The sequence below is a fragment of the Lacerta agilis genome, chromosome 3 (assembly GCF_009819535.1).
Source record: "Lacerta agilis isolate rLacAgi1 chromosome 3, rLacAgi1.pri, whole genome shotgun sequence".
Classification (NCBI taxonomy): domain Eukaryota; kingdom Metazoa; phylum Chordata; class Lepidosauria; order Squamata; family Lacertidae; genus Lacerta; species Lacerta agilis.
In genome coordinates this window covers 34,390,976-34,410,469 of record NC_046314.1, presented here as the reverse complement: position 1 = coordinate 34,410,469, position 19,494 = coordinate 34,390,976, and the positions used below count along the sequence as shown (strand labels likewise).

Sequence of the window (19,494 nt, the reverse complement as noted above, 5' to 3'; positions counted from 1 at the left end):
AATAAATAACCACTTGGGAATAGGTGAAACAAGGCTGGCACAAAGGACGGGGGGGGGGGATCATTAATATACAAGGCCCTATAGGCTGATATCAAGGCTGCTTGTGAAAAACCTCAAACTCTCACCAGAACAATATAGGAATTATTGGGAACCCCACAAATTTCATTGGCTCTCCATTGCATGCTGTTTTGGATTTATCCCTTGAATTAGATATCGAGCTCCTAGATCTTTTATCTCACTACACAGGAAGGAGGTCACTCCTATAGTCTTTGCTGTAAAATTCCTCCAATTCCCCACCAAGGAAGATATTCTCAAATACGCAAGAGAGAAGGGAATGCTTCATTGGGTTGACTGTAATAATGCATGCATTATGATATTCCCCAACCACCCAAAATAGGTGGTTGAGAGTTGTTTTCAGAGGTATGCCAGATGGCAAGAGACAGAAACACAAACTTTTACATTTGACATCCAGTAATCTTGTGTCTTTGACATGCAGGCCACATAAGGACCTTCCGCAATGCAGCATCAGTTGAGGACTTCCTTACGAAACACCCAGCTGAAGAGTGATGTGAAATACACCATGCTAATTTCCTTCAAACATATGGCTTGATGTTCTCTCTTGGGACAAAAGCTGAACAGACAGCCTCTCCTGCCATAACATTTTAACTCTCTTTTGTTGGAATTCCCTTTACACTTCCTCATACCAGCAGTCCCCTTGGATTGCTTGTTTGATCTGCACAACAGGCTTAGAGTTTACTAGGTATGGCCCATGAGAAATTTCATTTTATAAAACTCATCTCTCCCTTTCATCACACACACACTGTACCAACCCCAACTCACTTTTGTCCTAGTTGTTATATGTGAAATGGATATTAACTGGAATAGGACTGTGATTATTTCAGAGTTGGTCTTTGTAGGCGTGTGCAATGTTAAACTCATATAATGTAAAGGCCCCAGGATGGTTCCCTTTTCCTTCCTCCCTTCCTGCTGTAATGATGTTGAATAGGCACATTTCAGCTTTGGCCTTGTCGGGATTAAAAACGAATAGTGAATCCTGAAACTGATGGGGCTCTGTTGCACTCCCCCAGTACACTAATTTTCAGAGAACACCGCTATGCGTACCTCTCCAATTTCCTGGGCCACCTCAATAAATACAAATTAGTGTTAACTACAGGTTTTAAAAATTGAGAGCAGAAATTGTCCTCAGTGAAGACAGCCATATTCCTAAAACAGGCAGGCATACATTATGCAAGTGCTGAGTAAGTGAGGCTTATGACTGTGATCATAAGCCACCTCATGAGAAGAGAAGAATCCCTAGAAAAGACCCTGATGTTGGGAAAGATGGAGGGCACAAGGAGAAGGGGACGACAGAGGATGAGATGGTTGGACAGTGTTCTTGAAGCTACTAACATGAGTTTGGCCAAACTGCGAGAGGCAGTGAAGGATAGGCGTGCCTGGCGTGCTCTGGTCCATGGGGTCACGAAGAGTCGGCCACGACTGAACGACTGAACAACAACATGACTGTGATCTCTCTCAAAAAAAGTCAAAGGGGTAGTTATCCTGCTTTGCAAATCTTAAACTTTGCAACTACCGGTAGAGAAGGAAATCAAGGACCCTGAGGGTCGTTATATATTACATTGCTAGCTAAAATTTAGCAATCATAAATATTTATGACACCAATGTAGACTTCCGATCATAATTTCACAACTGTTTTCAACATCTACAGGTGCTGTCCTATGACCATTTAATCATAACGGGAGATTTCTATTTTATCCTAAATAATGTTTTGGATTGTAATACCTTTCTTCTGCATACAACATTACAGACTCATTTGCCAATATTACAAAAGTAAAAGTCATAGATATTAAATACCTTAGTGAGTGAGACTATACACTTCTCTCTACTGTAACCAAAATTGTTTTAGGCCAGATTACAGTATTTTCAGATATCCAAGTCTTTGATGTCTATGAAGGTTGCTTGCAAAATTGACAAAATAGCCAATTCAGACAACACGGCAGTTGTTGTTTTTTAAACAAAAATACAACTGGGTGTGTCTGTTCCTTCCATGTCAAAGAAGCAGCTCAATTCATCACATTTGAATGATCAGGGCTTCAATACACAAATGCACACAGAACTGATTGACTTTCTTTTTTCAAATTAATCCAGGTTCAATCTCTTTCAAGGCCAGGATAATGGATGCTGCTACAGAAAAATGGGAAAATAACTCTTTAATGCTACATGAAGCTCATCCAAGTCCTGTCCACTGCAAAATATAAGCCAACCCCCACCCCAAAAAAACCTATATAGCAGCAACAACAGAATTTACATTAACCATGGGTAGGCAAACTAAGGCCCGTGGGCCGGATCCAGCCCAATCACCTTCTAAATCCAGCCCATGGACGGTCCAGGAATCAGTGTGTTTTTACATGAGTACAATGTGTCCTTTTATTTAAAATGCATCTCTGGGTTATTTGTGGGGCATAGAAATTCGTTCATTTTTTTCCTTTCAAAATATAGTCTGGCCCCCCACATGGTCTGAGGGACAGTGGACCAGCCCCCTGCTTAAAAAGTTTGCTGACCCCTGACATTAACCTATCAAAAGCAAAGTTACAGGAATAAAGGAGAAAAACCTAGTAAATTCTTGGTCTACTGTCACCTTCAGCATATAAAATCTAGAAACATAACTCCTGCAGTTAGAAGGACAGAGACAATCACAACATAAATTGGAAATGCAGTTCTTCAAACTATAAAGAAAAAAAGTAGGGGTTAATGTTGAAAAACTAAATTGACTTTTTTCAAAATCATAAGTTCACTTTCTCAGTATATGAATTCATGGTCTCTTGGGATTTGATACACACAAATGTCTGTATGAAGTGCATTTGATTTGGTCACACGGGGGGGGGGGGTCCACTTGTACATTGTAGATTACAAAATCCCAGTGCTAACTTTCAGTTTGCTGCAGAGAACAACTCAGTGCTGAATACAAAAGGCCATACTTGTTCCAATTTTAAGAATTTAGTGCTTTCACAAAACTATTGAAATAATATGTAAAACCCACTGTCCATTTGTACAAGTATAATGATAATTAAATTGTATGAGCCTACCATACACTACTTTTGAAACTGGAGATAAACCCCACGTGTTATATAGTACTTTCTTCAGCAAGAAAGCCTTCTGAACACAACATTGTAGAACAAATATTTTAAATGGCACCTCACAATAGTCTTTAGAAACAATTGTCTAAGGAAGAGATTCCCTTCTGCATGTTTCACAGACTTCAGGAATTATATAGCCTGGGGAACTGTCCACTAATGTGCTAATAATATCATATGTTTCAGTTGATGAAACATTGAAGATCTGGAATTAAAGGAAAACAAGAAAGCAGTATTCTAGTACAGTGGATGCTCGGGTTGCTAACGTAATCTGTGCGGGAGGCACGTTCACAACCCACAGCATTGCTTCTGCACATGCGCCAAAACCCGGAAGTAACCCGTTCTGGTACTTCCGGGTTCGGTGCAGTGCGCAACCCGAAAATGTGCAACCTGAAGCGTCTGTAACCCAACGTATGAATGTACATAAATAATAATAATAATAATGACAAGCCACATATGTTTGCCTTCTAATGCATAAATAAATGTAAAAGATTTTGCTAGTATTATGAAACTAATCTGATTCTGAAGGCACTTCTTGCATGATAAATGTTTATACCCCTCTGCTCTACTGCTTTACATTGCTTGGGAATGTCATATGTTGCATTATTCTAACATATGGGCTAATCTGTTCAGACTGTTAGGTTAAAGTGGTATTTCAGGAGGCTGAATTAAATGTGAGTATTCAAAAGAAAACGGAATTTCAAATCTAAGCTGCATGTTGATTTGATTCCTTGCTTCTGCCATTATATCATAGATGGTACAACTGCTGTGGATTTGATGTGCTTGAGGGTTACCTCACCAACACAATGAGTCAGATATTTCATTAGAAGCAGGTCTCTGAGGTATAAATGGCTTACGTTTAAGAAATGTCTCCTCCTTTTGAATCACAATTACCTTTAGGTTGCATCCAACCCTAAAATCACATGAATCATTAGAACACAATTTAGCTGACCTATCTCAGCGAACACTGTTTATACATGCAACACACCCCAGTACAGGGAAAAAAGTTTAGAAATATTAGACACATTGGGTTGGATGTAGAGTATTTGTGTGGAACTCTGCACACGGATGGTCCTGCTACAGGGAAGGGTTGGTTGCTGATTCCTCCTTTCCCTGAAAAGCTGCTCTGGAAGGTTAGGAGACTTTTCAGAACAACGTGGGTGATGGTTTGAAAAGTTGCACTGGGAAGTGGAAATAAGTAAAAATTCACCTGCCCTCCTTCTGCCGCTGGGTGTTTCAGCCCCTTCTGTAAATGGAATGAGCCCTTCAGGGACAGTCTGGATTCATATCAGTATGCCAGACTCTATTAAGATTCTACTGATGCTCATAAAGTTAAGTAAAACAGGTGAGATGAGATAAATAGCTGGTTGTGAAAGGAAAGCTGAGTCTGTTAGAATACCTCTTGGGATAAGCAACTGCCCATAAGGCTAGGGTATGGTTTTATTCTTTGCTAGTCTGAACAGCAGCAGTTGCATATAAATGATGGAAAGCAATTAGGCAAGCAATCAAGTTAATATTTTCTAAAAATAAGGCATTTTTGCAAGTCACTACTCCTTTATATACACTAAATTGCCTCCACGAACTATATCCTGCAGCTTTTATACCTGTCTTCCTGAAATCACAGCATTCATCAGCAGATACTCAAAGGGCTGCACCTGTAAAAACCAGCTGGCACCACTTATTTATTGGCATGTGAGCAAGGGGTGGGGTGGGGGGTGAGGAAATCAAGCAAAATGAGCTGCACACATGCTTGCACTCATTCCAGAAATTCACACCCAGTGAATTGAAGTAATGATGTTTAGTGTTTCTCATTGAAATGGTTTTGAATGCAGACATACTAAGTTGGTTCAGTCACCAGCAGCAGGATGAAATCCTGACTATGTTTATTAGCAACTGCCACCAGCACTTAGGAAAGGAAGAAGAGAGGGTGAGCAGATATTAATTATGTCAGTTTCTCTGACTGCCCACAGAATGAGCATTGCATCATATTTTGCTTCCTGGGCTGCTTCCAGCTATTTTAAGAGAGCCCCTAACCATTTCGTTGTCTCTTGAAATGTATTTTTACACACTGCATACTCTGAATTCATGCAGTTCTATGTCTGCTATTCTTTTTTTAATTACAAAAAAAATACTTTAGTGTGACTAACACTAACTAGAAACCAGGCTAAATATACACAGCTGCTTCATGACAACAGTAAATCAACTTCCCCTCCCCATGAGCCTTTAAGATAACTACCGTATGTACTACAGCAAATTAGATTATGAAGTTATGCCTACATCATATAATTGTCACTTTAATAAGCAGAGGTCAGACTCAAATTGAACAAACTCTTCAGTCCATGCACAGCTGAACTAGGTTCAGAGCAGTCAACATTTGACCCATGAAGCAGTTTGTGTGCTATATGTGGTTCATACTACCCTGCGCATTTTATTTAACCCACCCACCCCTTTTTGATTATCTGTTTATTAAGATTCCTGTAAGTCATATAAGAATGTAGAGTAAATTGTTAAAACTTATTTCAAAGTTTTTACGGACTGTCTATTAGTCCCTATGGTATTAGTCATTCCTAGACCCTCCAACGATGATTCACATTCCTAGAAACTAGGGAAGGCTTCTAATCCCTTTGCTGTGACCTTTTAACTCTAGGGTCCCCAATGTGATGCCCATGGGTACAATGGTATTCTCTTGGTGCTTGTGAAGCCTCTGAGCTCCCCCCACGGCCCTTTTCATCATGAGGTGGTGAAGCCTGAATTGATGCAGTCCATTATAGCAGCACTTTGTTCTGTCATCTCAGAACTCACTCAGAGCTATGGACTAAATCAACCTTCCCCAACCTGGTATCTTCCAATGGCCAGAGATGATGGGAGTTGTTGTCAAAAACATCTGGAGTGCACAAGGTTGGGGACAGCTAGACTATAGGATCTGTTAAATATGCCTAGCTGCATTCAAAGAAATTTGATTTCTTTCCAAATAAATGAGCTGTCAGTGTGTTAACTGCAGGTTTTGCTTTGTTTTTTAAATCAACATAACTGAAAACCCCAGAAGAAATATGGGAGGAAAGAATGATACAAGACAGGAAGAAGGGGTCAAACAAGAAGAAACATAGCATGGGTCCATGAAAGGTAGAATATGTCAAAGTAATCTGGAAAAGATAATTGGTTTTCTGGACAAGGGCAATGCAGTCAGTTTAGTCTGTTTAGATTTCAGCAAAGCATCTGATACTGCGCCATATGGGAGATCTCTACCTAAATTGGAAATCATGGACTGTAAGGTAGCACTGTGGATGGATAGATAAGAAACTGGTTAAAACAATACTCAAAGGGCTGCACAGAAAGGCCATTTTTTCACATTGCAGAGTGTTATGCAGTGGATACATCACAGGTCAGCTCTGGAAAACTTATTTCCATTCAGATGGCTGGTAGGGGGAGTAGGCGGATGTTGAGGAAATCTGATATACAGTTGGAATATGCTGGTGAAATTAGGAGGCATAATGAACATAACTGAGGGTCATCGGAGTATCAGAAACGGGATGAGATATAATTATGGTATCACCATGTTTTTGACATTAGTAATACTTCAGTCTGCACTTTGAAATTATGAACTGGAAATGGAGAAAAGGAAAGCTCCACTGAAGATAAGTACTAAGAGCCACCAATATTATTCCTCTAAATAGTGAATTTCCATTCAAGAGATTTGCAGCAATGTTCACAGGGTTAAATAAGCTATCATGATACAAGAGCAAAAGAGGACTTAAAAACAAAAAGTTAACAAGACAGGAGCTAAAGTGCATGTATTATTGTACCCAACCAATGTCACAGGGCAGCAGACATCAAAGAAAACAGAGAAAAAGATATCCTCCCCACAAAACACACACACACACAACCAACAACAACAACCCTCAGTTAGTGGGATCCAGGCTTGTTCCTGCACAATTGGAATAATTTCTTCCATTTTCACAAGGAGCCCGGGATTCAGCAGAGGCTCTATGCTGGAGGAAGGTGGGGTGGCAATTATTGCTGATACTGCATTCTCTCTGCAGTCCCCAGTACTACCTCTCTTGCTCTTCCAGAGGGTCCCCAACCATCTTTTCAGCAGGCAAAGGGGCAAGCAAGAATCAACAAAAATTGTCACCCCGCACCATCTTTCCCAACACCAATGGTAATCTGATGAGCACAAGTGAGGACCCAGCTCAGTTCCCACATACACAAACAAGCAGGACTCAGGCATAACTCCACCGGATAAAGCACAGGACTCTATGGAGAGAAGGAGGGATTGTAATAAATGAAATGCATGTCCCAGATGGCTATTGGAGATTGGTTGGTTGTGGTTAAGTGGGGGACTAATTATTCTGTTACTCTGATGGAGTTTATTCTGAAGTTACTGTACTGATACAGGGACGCGGGTAGTGCTGTGCGTTAAACCACTGTGCCGCTTGGGCTTGCCGATCGAAAGGTCAGCGGTTCGAATCCCCACGACCGGGTGAGCTCCCATTGTTCAGTCCCAGCTCCTGCAAACCTAGCAGTTCGAAAGCACTAAGTGCAAGTAGATAAATAGGTATCGCTCCAGCGGGAAGGTAAACAGCGTTTCCGTGTGCTGCTCTGGTTTTGCCAGAAGCGGCATAGTCATGCTGGCCACATGACCCAGAAAAACTGTCTGCATTAGTGGACAAATGCAGGCTCCCTCAGCCTTTAAAGCGAGATGAGCACTGCAACCCCAGAGTCGTTCGCGACTGGACTTAATTGTCAGGGGTCCCTTTACCTTTACCTTACTATACTGATACACAAGTATCCAGTCCAAAAGGTAAGTTGCTTGTTTGTAAGTTGCTTTGGGTTGCCTTGAGCAAGATGAAACAACTAACAAATTTAATAAAATAATATAGGCCTACAGTGGGCAGGAAGCCATCAGAATCAGGGCAGTCTCAGCACAAAATGAAGGTTAGAGAGGACACAGATAGAATCTGTTCTTCAGCTTCAGTATTAGATCAGAACTAGTCTGAGTACAGGGCTGGGGATAGGGTCAAAGGAGGCATAAAAGAACACCGGGGGCAGGAGAGGGCATAGTGAGGGTCACCAAGATGAGCTATAAGAATGGCTTTGCAGAGCAGGTTACATAAGGAAGACATAATCTTGTAGTGCTGTTTCCAGATGGATTCTAGGCAAATAAAATGATGGCTGCTGGCAGTTTTCCAACATGTTCTGCATGCTGCTCCTTCATTTTGCCTCCCCCAGCAAAAAAAAAAAAGGAAGGAAGTCAGAATTACCCCACAACATCCATACACCCAAGTCAAACTTGCAAAATTGGGTGGGTTGTGATTTTTTATTGGTAACTTATCCCTAAAGCTGTCTGAATCCTTTCTACTGCTGGGACTTGAGGCAATAATAAGCCCTAACTACAACACTTTAGAAGCATCTACCCAAAGTACTGGAGTAGGGTCAGAGAACCTCCGGTCACAGGACAAACTTGGCTTGCTGGGGTTTCAAATGTGGACCATGAGGCTGCTTCCCCCAAACCATGCCCACCTGTCCCACACCTAACGTCACATGTGACGTCTGTGCCAAATACACAATTAGGAGCCATAAAATGCACTCCCAGTTGTGTGTTAGCAGGGGAAAGCAGGGCTCTGCTATCAGCTGATGAGTGGCAGAACTGAAGCCTGCTAGATTGGCTGCACTAGCAAGACCTCTGCATGGAACTCAGTCGCCCAACCAATGATTGCAGAAAGCAGATTTTGGCTGTACCACCCATCAAGCTCATGGGCAGCAAAGCTGGAAATCAGGCAGTTCCTTGTGGGTTTTGGATCTACTACCTATCAGCTGATGCACAATAAAGCAGAAACCTAAAGAGCTTTAAAGCACTGCACAAGGCTCTTTTCAAGCCTTCATGGTGCTTTCAGGTTCTGATTTTGGAGCTTCAATGTGCCGAATCAGCTTAGATCATTGTGATGTCAGGGGACGGGCAGGTGGGTCAAATTTGGCCCATGAGGATTTGACTCAGAGTGGAAACGGTTCCACACCCCTACACTATAGCAGGATGGCCTGGAACAACAAATATCAAGCTTCAAAAGCAGGAAAAATAAACTGCCTCCAACTGCTTCCAATCTCTGGAATGGGAGATTGCATGAGATGGCAATGCAACAACAAAAATAGGCCACAATTTTGTCAAAGGGCTAGCAACAAAGGATGGTGTCAGTGGGGTCTCCGTATTTGTTAAATGCTGATTTTTTTTTAAAAAAAAATTAAAATCATTTTGCCCTGGTAAAAGGAAACATCACAAAGCTCCCCGAGGCTGATCTTGACAGGCTGGAAGAATAAACTCTTCATTGTATTCCGATAAGCAGATTGACAAGCAGAATAATGTGAAATTTGAAATAGCCCTTTCAGAGCTGAATTAGATTTAAAAGAACACCTGCATTCAAAATCAGGTAAAGATTTTTCAACCCAGTTTTGCTGCTTTGAGCACATCAGATCCCCAAAACAGGTCCAGCCAATTATTAAAATGTACTCAAAGATGAGGGAAGTTAAAAAAAAGGTCTCGGAAGCAAATTAGTCAAACAGAAACTGAGGCAAACACCCAGGGATCAATCCCTGGCATTTCCTAGTAGGTCTAGGATAGACTCCTAGACACTTGTGCAAAAAGGGAGGATCAAAGCAGGAGCAATTGGACAGCATGTCCAATAAATTATGATATGTCAGAAACCCCAGGTTATTGTGATGCGTGAATGCACCTCTGACTAATATAAAGTGGAATCTGCCTTCATTTATATGAAAGATTAAATTCACCAGGCACTGAAACAATGCTACATAGATGGGATCTATCGTTATCATGTTCAAGGCAGCTTATAAAAGCAATAACCAAGGAAAACAGCACTAAATAAATAATGTATAAATCCAAACCGAATCATAGCACTGCCAAAATCAAAGTCAACCAAAAGCTTTTACCAAGCAAATAGTTTTCACCAGCCATCTAATAAAATATCAAAACTATTGTCAAGTAAATATGTTTGAGCATTCTGTAGTTGGGCCCCCCACAAACAAATGAAGCCCTGCCTCTGGTAGCCACCTACCTAATGTATGAAGGTGAAGGCACTGAGAGCAGAGCATCCATCAAAGACCTCAGAGAGGTTCATATGGGGCAAGGCAATCCTTCAAATACCTGGATTCCATGCAATCTAGAGATGGGCAGAGGAATCCAAGCTGTAGGAAGCCAGTGTAATTTATGCCAAAGTAAATTGTAACTTCCGCTGGGTTGCTATGTCATTGAGTTGGAAGGGTTTTAGAACAGCAGGTCTTACTTTGCTTTTCAAAGGAAACCAGAATGTGCTGAAGGATTCCTCCCCGCTTCCACTTTCTCTAACATGTACAGTAAGACAATCCGGTGGTACCTTGGTTTAAGAACAGTCTGGTTTAAGAACGATACAGTTTACAAACTCTGCAAAACCGGAAATAGTGTCCCGGTTTGAGAACTTTACCTCGGTCTAAGAACGGAATCCAAACGGTGGAAGGGCACCGGCGGCGGGAGGCCTCATTAGGGAAAGTGCGCCTCGGTTTAAGAATGGTTTTGGTTTAAGAACGGACTTCCGGAACAGATTAAGTTCGTAAACTGAGGTACCATTGTATCAGTGTTGTCACCAGTGAAGTTTATATGAGGCTAGAAACTTACCTTTTCTCCTTTCTGTCCTGGCAAACCAGGTACTCCTGGCAAACCTGCTTCTCCCTGTTTAAAGTAAAGCTTGAAATGTTTTATTCCAGCATCTTACATTAGAGAAGTAAGCAATATGAGCAGTGCCTGGATAATAGTCATTCTTGATAATGCTAAAAGAAAACACAGAGTTCAGCCCTTTACCATTCAGCCTTGCTCACCTCTAGCTCATCTCTATGGCTACGTTACTGAGAAGAAAAAGTAGCACCTTTCTGACCTCAGCAGGTATTACAACAACTCTCACTGTTGCCTCAGGCCTTTTGTTTGTTTGTTTTTTGCTCCTTACCTTAAGTGCACTGATTACTGACTTTGCTGTTCTTGGCTGAAGTTTAGGATTGGTATAATGCAGAGTTAGGAAACCTGTAACCCTCCAGATGTTACAGTGTAAGCGAAATTAACTCTTTATTAAAAGAAACAGGATCTGCTCAGGAGTGCCAGGCCTCGTGATAGGACTTGTCCCTATGAAGCAGTTGTGGAGACTGAAGTTCCCTACCTTCCCACAGCTGCCTAAGTCTCCTCCTCTCCCGAGTCTTTCCCAAGCAATCTGAGACTACACCTGTGGGGCTGCCTTAGCTGCTCATGCTTCATACCTCTCCTGATCCTGGGAGACCGGGGGGAGGGGAACTTGTTGCAGCAGGAGGGGGGAGCTTCTGGCTTCTTCACCAGCCTGACTCATCTCTGCCTCTTGGCCTCCCTCCTCTCCTGCTTCCGATTGTGGACTTCTCTCAGCCACAGACTCTGTCTTCTCACTAAACCCCGTTACACTTCAGCTTCCAACACCTCCTCCTCCTCCCAGTCTTCTCCCTCTTACCACTCATTGTTGTCTCACCACGAGTCCCTGGGCTCTGAGCCATCTACCCTTGGGGGTTCCCCAGCTGGTGCCTCCTACCATTCCTCTGTGTCCAGACAGTCCATCACAACTGCCATGCAAGCCAGCACTGATGGGACCTGGAGTTCAACAGCATCTGGAGGGCAAAAGGCTCCCCAGCCATGGTGCAATGGCTACTGATGTCACAAAAGCAGTTATTCCCTAATAAAGGGGGAACTAGTATGACTCCTTGATGCAATTGCAGACAGGGAGTTTCCCAAACACAGTATATTAATTCATTTTCTGTCTCCTTTCTGGTAAAGCCTCAGTATGCTGAAGAGGATGACATATTTGAGTGTATGGTCACTGATATCTGGGACATTATTACTATTACATTATCTTTCATAATTTTGGAATACTTCCTAACATTCTGTTGGAATTTTTTTTTTTGTATTGCTGTTTATTTCTTGCACGAACACACATACCTACCACTTCTGTGTGGTCTGCAAGCCATCATTGAAGCCTGAAACATTTCATTTCCCACCCACCCCCACATTCTAGCACAAAACACTGTAAGAATAAGTTGCTGTTTTTTTTTTTAAAAAAAGGCATTGCATTCTAACTGCATAATGTCTGCTGCAGCTTGACATTTGCTGTGTTCATGAAAATGGCATGCAAATTACATTATTTAAATCGGCAATGCCTTATGAAAAGCTGTCACCCATTCCAAATAGGCTAGTTCATGGGTCTGGCTGATAACCTCCTTGTGAGGTGATATGCAGTTTCTCTGTAACATACCTGCTACTGATTCACAAGTGACTCCTCTTGCTGTCACAGGGGTGCCCAGACCCCTACTAAGATTTCTGCTTCTAACATCCTGAATCATGGATTTGAGTGCCCCAGTATTTGTCTCATTCACCTATGAAAGATTGCCACAGCTGGCACTTTCTCAGACTCTTCTGTCTCTATCTATACCTGTGAACTGGACTCCCATCAGAGCTGTTCCTCCATAGTGGTCTAGCTATATTGACATCCTAGTCCAGTTTCTATGCACCACTTAGGAAAGAGCCAAGGACTGCCTCACACTGTGCAGCCTCTCAAACTAGCTATTCCAGGAAACAATCATTCACACCATTTGGAAATTTCATCTCTGCAGTATACCTTGGAGTGACATTTATCCAATCAACTTGAAGTAGCTGAAATAACCCTTTATTATAGTATTTGCTTCCCTTGTAGATTCCTCTAATCTCCTGTAATTCTGAACAGTCAGTATCATTCATGCTAGGTGTGTGTTTACACCGACAGAATAACCCTCTTTAGTTTTTTTATGGTAAAATTTGTTTCACAGAGGCTATGGATGTGCATTGGTTCTATGTCATCTTTAACATATTACTGCCTCAGCCGTTGCAGAACAACTTTATGGCCCTACATATTATATAGGAGTATATAATGGCTGACCATTGTTGCACCATTGGCATGGTTCCATTAATCTGTGAAGTCTATATTAAACATAATGTAACTTCAGCGCTGTGGGTTAAACCACAGAGCCTAGGGCTTGCTGATCAGAAGGTCAGCGGTTCGAATCCCCACGATGGGGTGAGCTCCTGTTGCTCGGTCCCAGCTCCTGCCCACCTAGCAGTTCAAAAGCACGTCAAAAGTGCAAGTAGATAAATAGGTACCGCTCCAGCGGGAAGGTAAACAGCGTTTCCATGCGCTGCTCTGGTTCGCCAGAAGCAGCTTAGTCATGCTGGCCACATGACCCGGAAGCTGTATGCCAGCTCCCTTGGCCAGTAACATGAGATGAGCGCCGCAACCCCAGAGTTGGACACGACTGGACCTAATGGTCAGCAGTCCCTTTACACTTCCACAAATGTTAAATACTAGCTAAAATACAAGGGACAAAAGGTGCAAGCAAAAAGCCAAAGTTATTAGCCAGCAGCACAAATGTTACATGTCACAAAAAGCAATAAAAATTTATGTATAAGCAACTAAGTCCTGTACCTTATTTGAAGAGCAAAAGCATTTTTCTTCAGGTTTTTTTTCCATTATTGGAAGTGCATGTATTTCACTAACATGAACAGTTGATGGTGATGCTGCAGTAGTTTTCAAGCCTTCTTCCAAAGGGCACTGAAATAATAAATATATATTATTCCGATTTAAGTCTACATCTACAGTGATTGAAACATTTTTTTTCCATAGTGCCTTTTGCATCTGTAGAGATTACACTCTGTAGGGGAAGGAAGGATTAAATTAACTCCACGTTGATGCAAGCATTATGAAAACAGCAACCTGGATTCAAAATCAGGCCGTGAATGATCTATTTTATTTTAATTTTAGAAAACCAATTATTAGTGATCCACAGAGCAATTCTATGGAAGTTAAATCTAAAGTAAGTCACGTGGTGTTCAATGAGGCTTACTTCCTAGGGAGAGAGTTTGGGACTGCAAGTGGAAATCTTCTCATCTACTGCATTGCTTTAGCATGTTTGGATATGAAAATTACAGTGTAATCCTATACCTACCTATTCAGGAGCAAGTCCCATTAAGATCAATGGGGCTTAATCCCAGGTAAATGGGAATTGGATTGCAGCCTGAGCAACCACTCTTTTTGCACACACTTCTAAATGCTAAACATATATTTTATTCTTTAACAATGGGGCGGGGGGAAGAAATCTTACCACTGATCTTATCTAACACTGCAAACATATACACACTTATCTGGGAGTTAGGCTTATTGAACTCAGTGGGGATTATTAATTCTGAGTAGGTATGTATATGACTGCAATTACCCACATTATCATTCCATGTGTGAGATAGGGCCTGATTTACATGCAAAATTCAATTTAAGCTTTTTCTAAAAAATATCCTTGATGCGGCAAATACAATCGCAATAATGTGAAATACATAGCTAAAGGATGTTATAAATGAACTAGCAAAATATTTTGTCCTTTTTATGTATAGCGGCTAGCTTGTGGGCCAGACTAATCCACTCCCTGACCACTGGTCCTGTTAGCTAGGGATGATGGGAATTGTAGTCCGAAACATCTGGAGGGCCTATGCCTGTTCTTAGCCATATGAACATCACAATACTTCTAAATGGGGGAAGAAAATAAGAAAAATGGTAGAAAAAACCCAGAGAATAACACCTAGCTAGAATGGGAGAGGGAATTAGGGCTCATCCAGACTTTGGCTTGTCATGTTCCTAAAAAGCACAGCTCCAAGCGGTTTCCCACTGCTTTCTAGACATGGATCTAAGCAGTGCTGCCTTTGCTCTTCCCCTTTCCCCCAGAAAACCCACTCTTTGGTGCTAAATTTGAGCAAATGTCAATCCAGAGAAAACTCAATTGACCTTTGCTCTGACTTAGAAGTAAAGATCGGCTTTCCTCGGCGGGGGGGGGGGGGAGTAGTGGGGCAAGGGCAAGCCTCGATAAGACCTAAGACTCATCATTAAGGATTCTTTGCAGATATTATTCAGATTTTTATGTTTATCAAATACTCTTCTAAAAGATATAATGGGCGTATGATCAAGTTTAATGAGACCCAAACAGAAACCATGATATGGGCATGCATCGACAACGGTTGCCCATAGAAATCTCTCTTGTTTTCAATATTCCTTTTCTGTTTGAATTCTTGTGTTGATCCTTTTCCATCCCATCTTTTTCAGCATGAAAAACTAATCTAGGTCAGACTTCCATTTTGAAGAACGAACTAATCTTGTGATACCATGAAATTTATTTGCATTTCTAAATGGAGAAAGAAAGACCATACCGACCTGTGTGTTTCTGGGGTGGGGGGAAAACTTGCATTTTTTATTTTCTTAACTTACCATATTCTCAGATAATTCACAGCAAGTCTCCTGAGCAGCAAGACAGGGATTGCAGTATATTATCATGCGGCCAACTTCAATCTGTTTAGTAAACACAGAGGTGTATATCAGCTTTATAAGGTAATTGATCTTGACACATCTGAAACCTCTGTGACCACAATCCAGCACAAAATTAAACCACTTGAACTCATAGAAATGAATGGGATTACATATGCCAAATTCTATTTTGGGTTGTAAATTTAGAAAGGACATTACAGTGTTTCATTTTAAAATATTGTACTTGCATATATTATTTGTGAACACGGGAGCAGCCCACATAATCTAATCTGATAATACAAAACACAAGTATATTGAGCCACACACAGCTCTTATTTATACTGTATAATTTTTAAAAAAGCAATTGCATTTATCTACCACAACGAATATTGCGGTTTCCTACATTCCTTTGGCCAACTTGCTTGATATTTTTTTAAGGATATGTTTCAAAGCTGGCAGGTATATCTCTCCAAAACACGCTTCCTTGATTTCTTTCTAGGAAGAGTGCTACCTTTATTTACAAACTCATCCACTCTTAACACTAGTAACAATATAGTAAAATTATTTAGGACATGGCTTTGTCCCAGGTGCCTGTCTGTTCCAACACTAATACATGCAACTGGCCTGGCAATCCTCAGGGAAGAGATGGTACTGCTACTTCCCTGTTCCTTTCTAGGGTGGAAGTATGGATCTCTGCTAGAAGGCAGGGCAGGAACACTTGGTCATTCTGAACCAGATTCTTGGTATGGCTGACGTTTGCCAGAGCTGAGAGGACAAGAGATGTCCCACTGCAGCACGATAAAGTTATGAAATGAACCCTTCATATATATTCCTGACCCCTCAACTGCTCAAAGTAAATGTTGGAGTTTAAGCAATGGATTTAGCAGCATATGAATACAGGCTGGACTTGTTTTCCTGACCAGGGAATTGCTTGGGCATGGGCCATTATGAAACAAATACATTAACCCACCAAGAAAGCCGTCAACAAAGGCGAAAGGCTCTGTGCAGGACACCCCGCCCTGAGCCATGAGCTCTGAGTAATTAGCAAAAGACAATCCCAGAGTTGGGAGGGGGAAGTTTCCAGAATTACAGAGTGGAGGACGTAAGTAAACAGGAAAAAGGTGTCCCTTTTGCAAGGGGGGGGGGTGCAAGAGCACAAGGCAGGCAGTCCGTTTTATGCTTCAGAGTAGGCCAGATATGATGTTTGGGGTCTCTTGGGATTCAAGGCTGCAGCAACGGCAGGAAGAGGACCCTCTTGGGATGTGAATGTTCTGCACTCTCTCCATCTAGATACAGGTTGTATATATGTGTAAATAAACCATACATCCTAAAGACACTACAGACTCTACCGTGTTTCATTGTCCCAAGAGGCAACACAAACCCTGGGAAGCAGGCCTGCAACCCCTGGAATCTCACACCGCTTATGAAAACTGGGATGACGTGTAACCGTATGAACAAATATTTGTTTCCCCCATGTACTGAATCATCTGCACAGCAAGGAGCAGAGAGTTCTGTACACTGAGTTCGCTATAAAAATACTGGAATATGTTTGAACTGCTTTGATCCTCTTAGAAAAAATAGTTGACTAGAGTCTTTCTTTTTGCAAAAGTTGCACATTACGCAAGAGTTTGCATGCTGCAGAGCAAAGTCTATGCATGAGAATTGTGAGACATTTATACAGTCTAAAAAACAGATGGAAAGGAGAAGGTGGTGATGCACGAACAAAAGAATAGGACTGAGGGAATAAAGGGAATGTGAAAATAGGTAGTAGTACTCTCTTACTGCAGATTTTTTAAAAATGAAATCTTACTTGGAGATGACTCACAGCTGATATTAAAGGCACTTTTGCATATTCCTCAGCTGAGGCAATGTAAAACTTAAAATGTGTAACTTAAATGCTTTCTACATCCTACAGAGCTGGTTCACATGTAACAGTAAGTCACTTTTAAGCCATGGATTAATTGTGAATGTCCTACCACCCCTATGTAGCTCTCTCCTGCACCTGTGGCACAAACAAGCCATAGTATAGTTTGTCTTGTCGTACAAACCCAGATTGTGGTTTGTTTTGTTTCAAATAAACCACGAACAAGAAGCCAGAAACAAACCAATGTTTACTCTTAAGTTTATTTCTGGATCACCACTCTCAGGCCTCACCAACACTTCCATTTGCCCTGCTGCTTTCCTCCGGGAAAACCTGATCTTTAGCACTGAATCAGAGCAAATGTCAGTTGTGTTTACTCCAGATTGACGTTTGCTCTAATTTAGAGCTAAATAGTGAGTTGTCTGGGGGAAAGCAGCAAGCCAAAGGCAAAATGGCTTGGACCCATGCCTAGAAAGCCCAGGAGAAGTGGGAAATTGCCCAGACCCACACTTTCTAGGCACGGGGCAAGCGGAAGTACATGAGCCCTTGGTGTGTATTTGAAATAAACATACCATGACAGTCTAAACCGTGGTTTGTTTGTGGCAGACATAGAATTTGTGGGGGTGGAGGGAAGCCACACGAGGAGTGGGAGGCATGGTTCAAAATGAACTGTGACTTAGAGTGACATGTGAAGCAGCTCATTAAATGCTTTCTTTTCAGCTCTACACCCTTTTCCTCTTGTGTCCTTTCTATTAGGCCATGTACACACACCCATTTACTCCACATCCAGTGCGCTCCCACTGCTGCTTTGGGAAGCAGGGTACACACCCCATAACTAACCTGTATGTATCCTGTCATATTTCGACCCAGAAATAATGTTTCTTCGTGCATTTCTCCCCAAACCAGCTTCAATCCAAAGTTAGAAAAAGAATGACTTAGCTGCGTCTTAAGCTAGTAATGTGTATACAACAATAGACAAAGACCATAAAAAGAACCCTGCTTGATCAGACCAAAAGCCTACCTAGTCCAGCATCCCCTTTCTCACAACAGTCAACAAGATGCTTGTGGGAAGCCCACAAGTTGTTCCTAACCAGTTTTCCGGAATGCTTTGAGTTACATGCAGTGCAGTCCATCCCACTGCCTATCCTGCACTGGCAAGAGGAAAGGCACTCTAGAAAAATGATAATGTGCCTATATGGAACCTGATATGTTAAATTATGGCACCCGTTTGACAGTAGCAGGTGGCATGGTGTGGTGGTGATCTTTACCTGACCTTCCAGCAGGTGAGTCGCTGCTGTGTACTAGGATAGAGAAAGGAAGGAGTAAAGTGGCAAGGAGGACAGCATGGTGCAAATGCACCAACAGGAGCACTAGACTGACTGCACTGTCACGTCCGCACTGCACTGACTCTGCCACCACTTCACCCCTCCCAATAAGGAGCAGTGATTCACCTGCCAGGAGGGCAGGTAACTATCTCTATTCCACGACCTCATCCGCTACTGCTGTCTGATCTCTTAAGAATCAGGTTTCTTATTTCAAAGGGTCCCAGTACATAATATTAATAACTTGCAAAGCTTTTTCCTTTGTAGGGATAAATACGTTTTGATCACCTATTTTTGTATCACTGAAATACACTTTCACAGTCAACCCAACTTACATCTACAGGCTTGCCATCTAAAGAATGGGTAGCAATAAGAATCTTCCCTTGAAAGTCCGTAGTAGTATTCTCATCAATCTCCCTTTGCTCAATTAAGCTGCAGTCCACATAGAGAGAAATGATCCTTGATTGCACACTGATGCCAAGCTTGTGCCACTGCCGATCAAAAACAGGGTGGATTTCCCGACTTCTAAAGGTGTAGTGCAATGAGCCCCCCTGGGTGGACTGTGCAACGTACTCTACATTTTTTTTCGTACCGTCAACGGTGATGTAAACCTGAAAAAAGCACAGTCAAATTAGAAGCGGTTTGAAACAATGAAAATGGAAAATAGCCAAGGACTAAAAGTTCACACCTCATTGTATGGTGGTAGGATGCAAAGAATCACAAGCGGAATTCTGTTGGCCAGTGGGGCTTCCTCATTCCCATTGCAGTCTCTTGTGCATTTGTGCACCCAC

At 41.9% G+C, this 19,494-nt stretch overlaps 1 protein-coding gene across 1 annotated transcript in view; it reads right to left on the bottom strand.

Moving 5' to 3' along the window:
• Window positions 1-19,494, bottom strand: part of COL19A1 (collagen type XIX alpha 1 chain) — a 177,188-nt gene that overhangs the window by 109,074 nt on the left and 48,620 nt on the right. The window contains exons 6-9 of the mRNA XM_033143221.1: window positions 19,039-19,314; window positions 15,485-15,565; window positions 13,661-13,786; window positions 10,813-10,866 (exon numbers count right to left, since the gene is read on the bottom strand). Of these exons, the coding sequence (XP_032999112.1) occupies window positions 10,813-10,866; window positions 13,661-13,786; window positions 15,485-15,565; window positions 19,039-19,314 (537 nt within the window). The remainder of the gene's footprint in view (window positions 1-10,812; window positions 10,867-13,660; window positions 13,787-15,484; window positions 15,566-19,038; window positions 19,315-19,494) is intronic.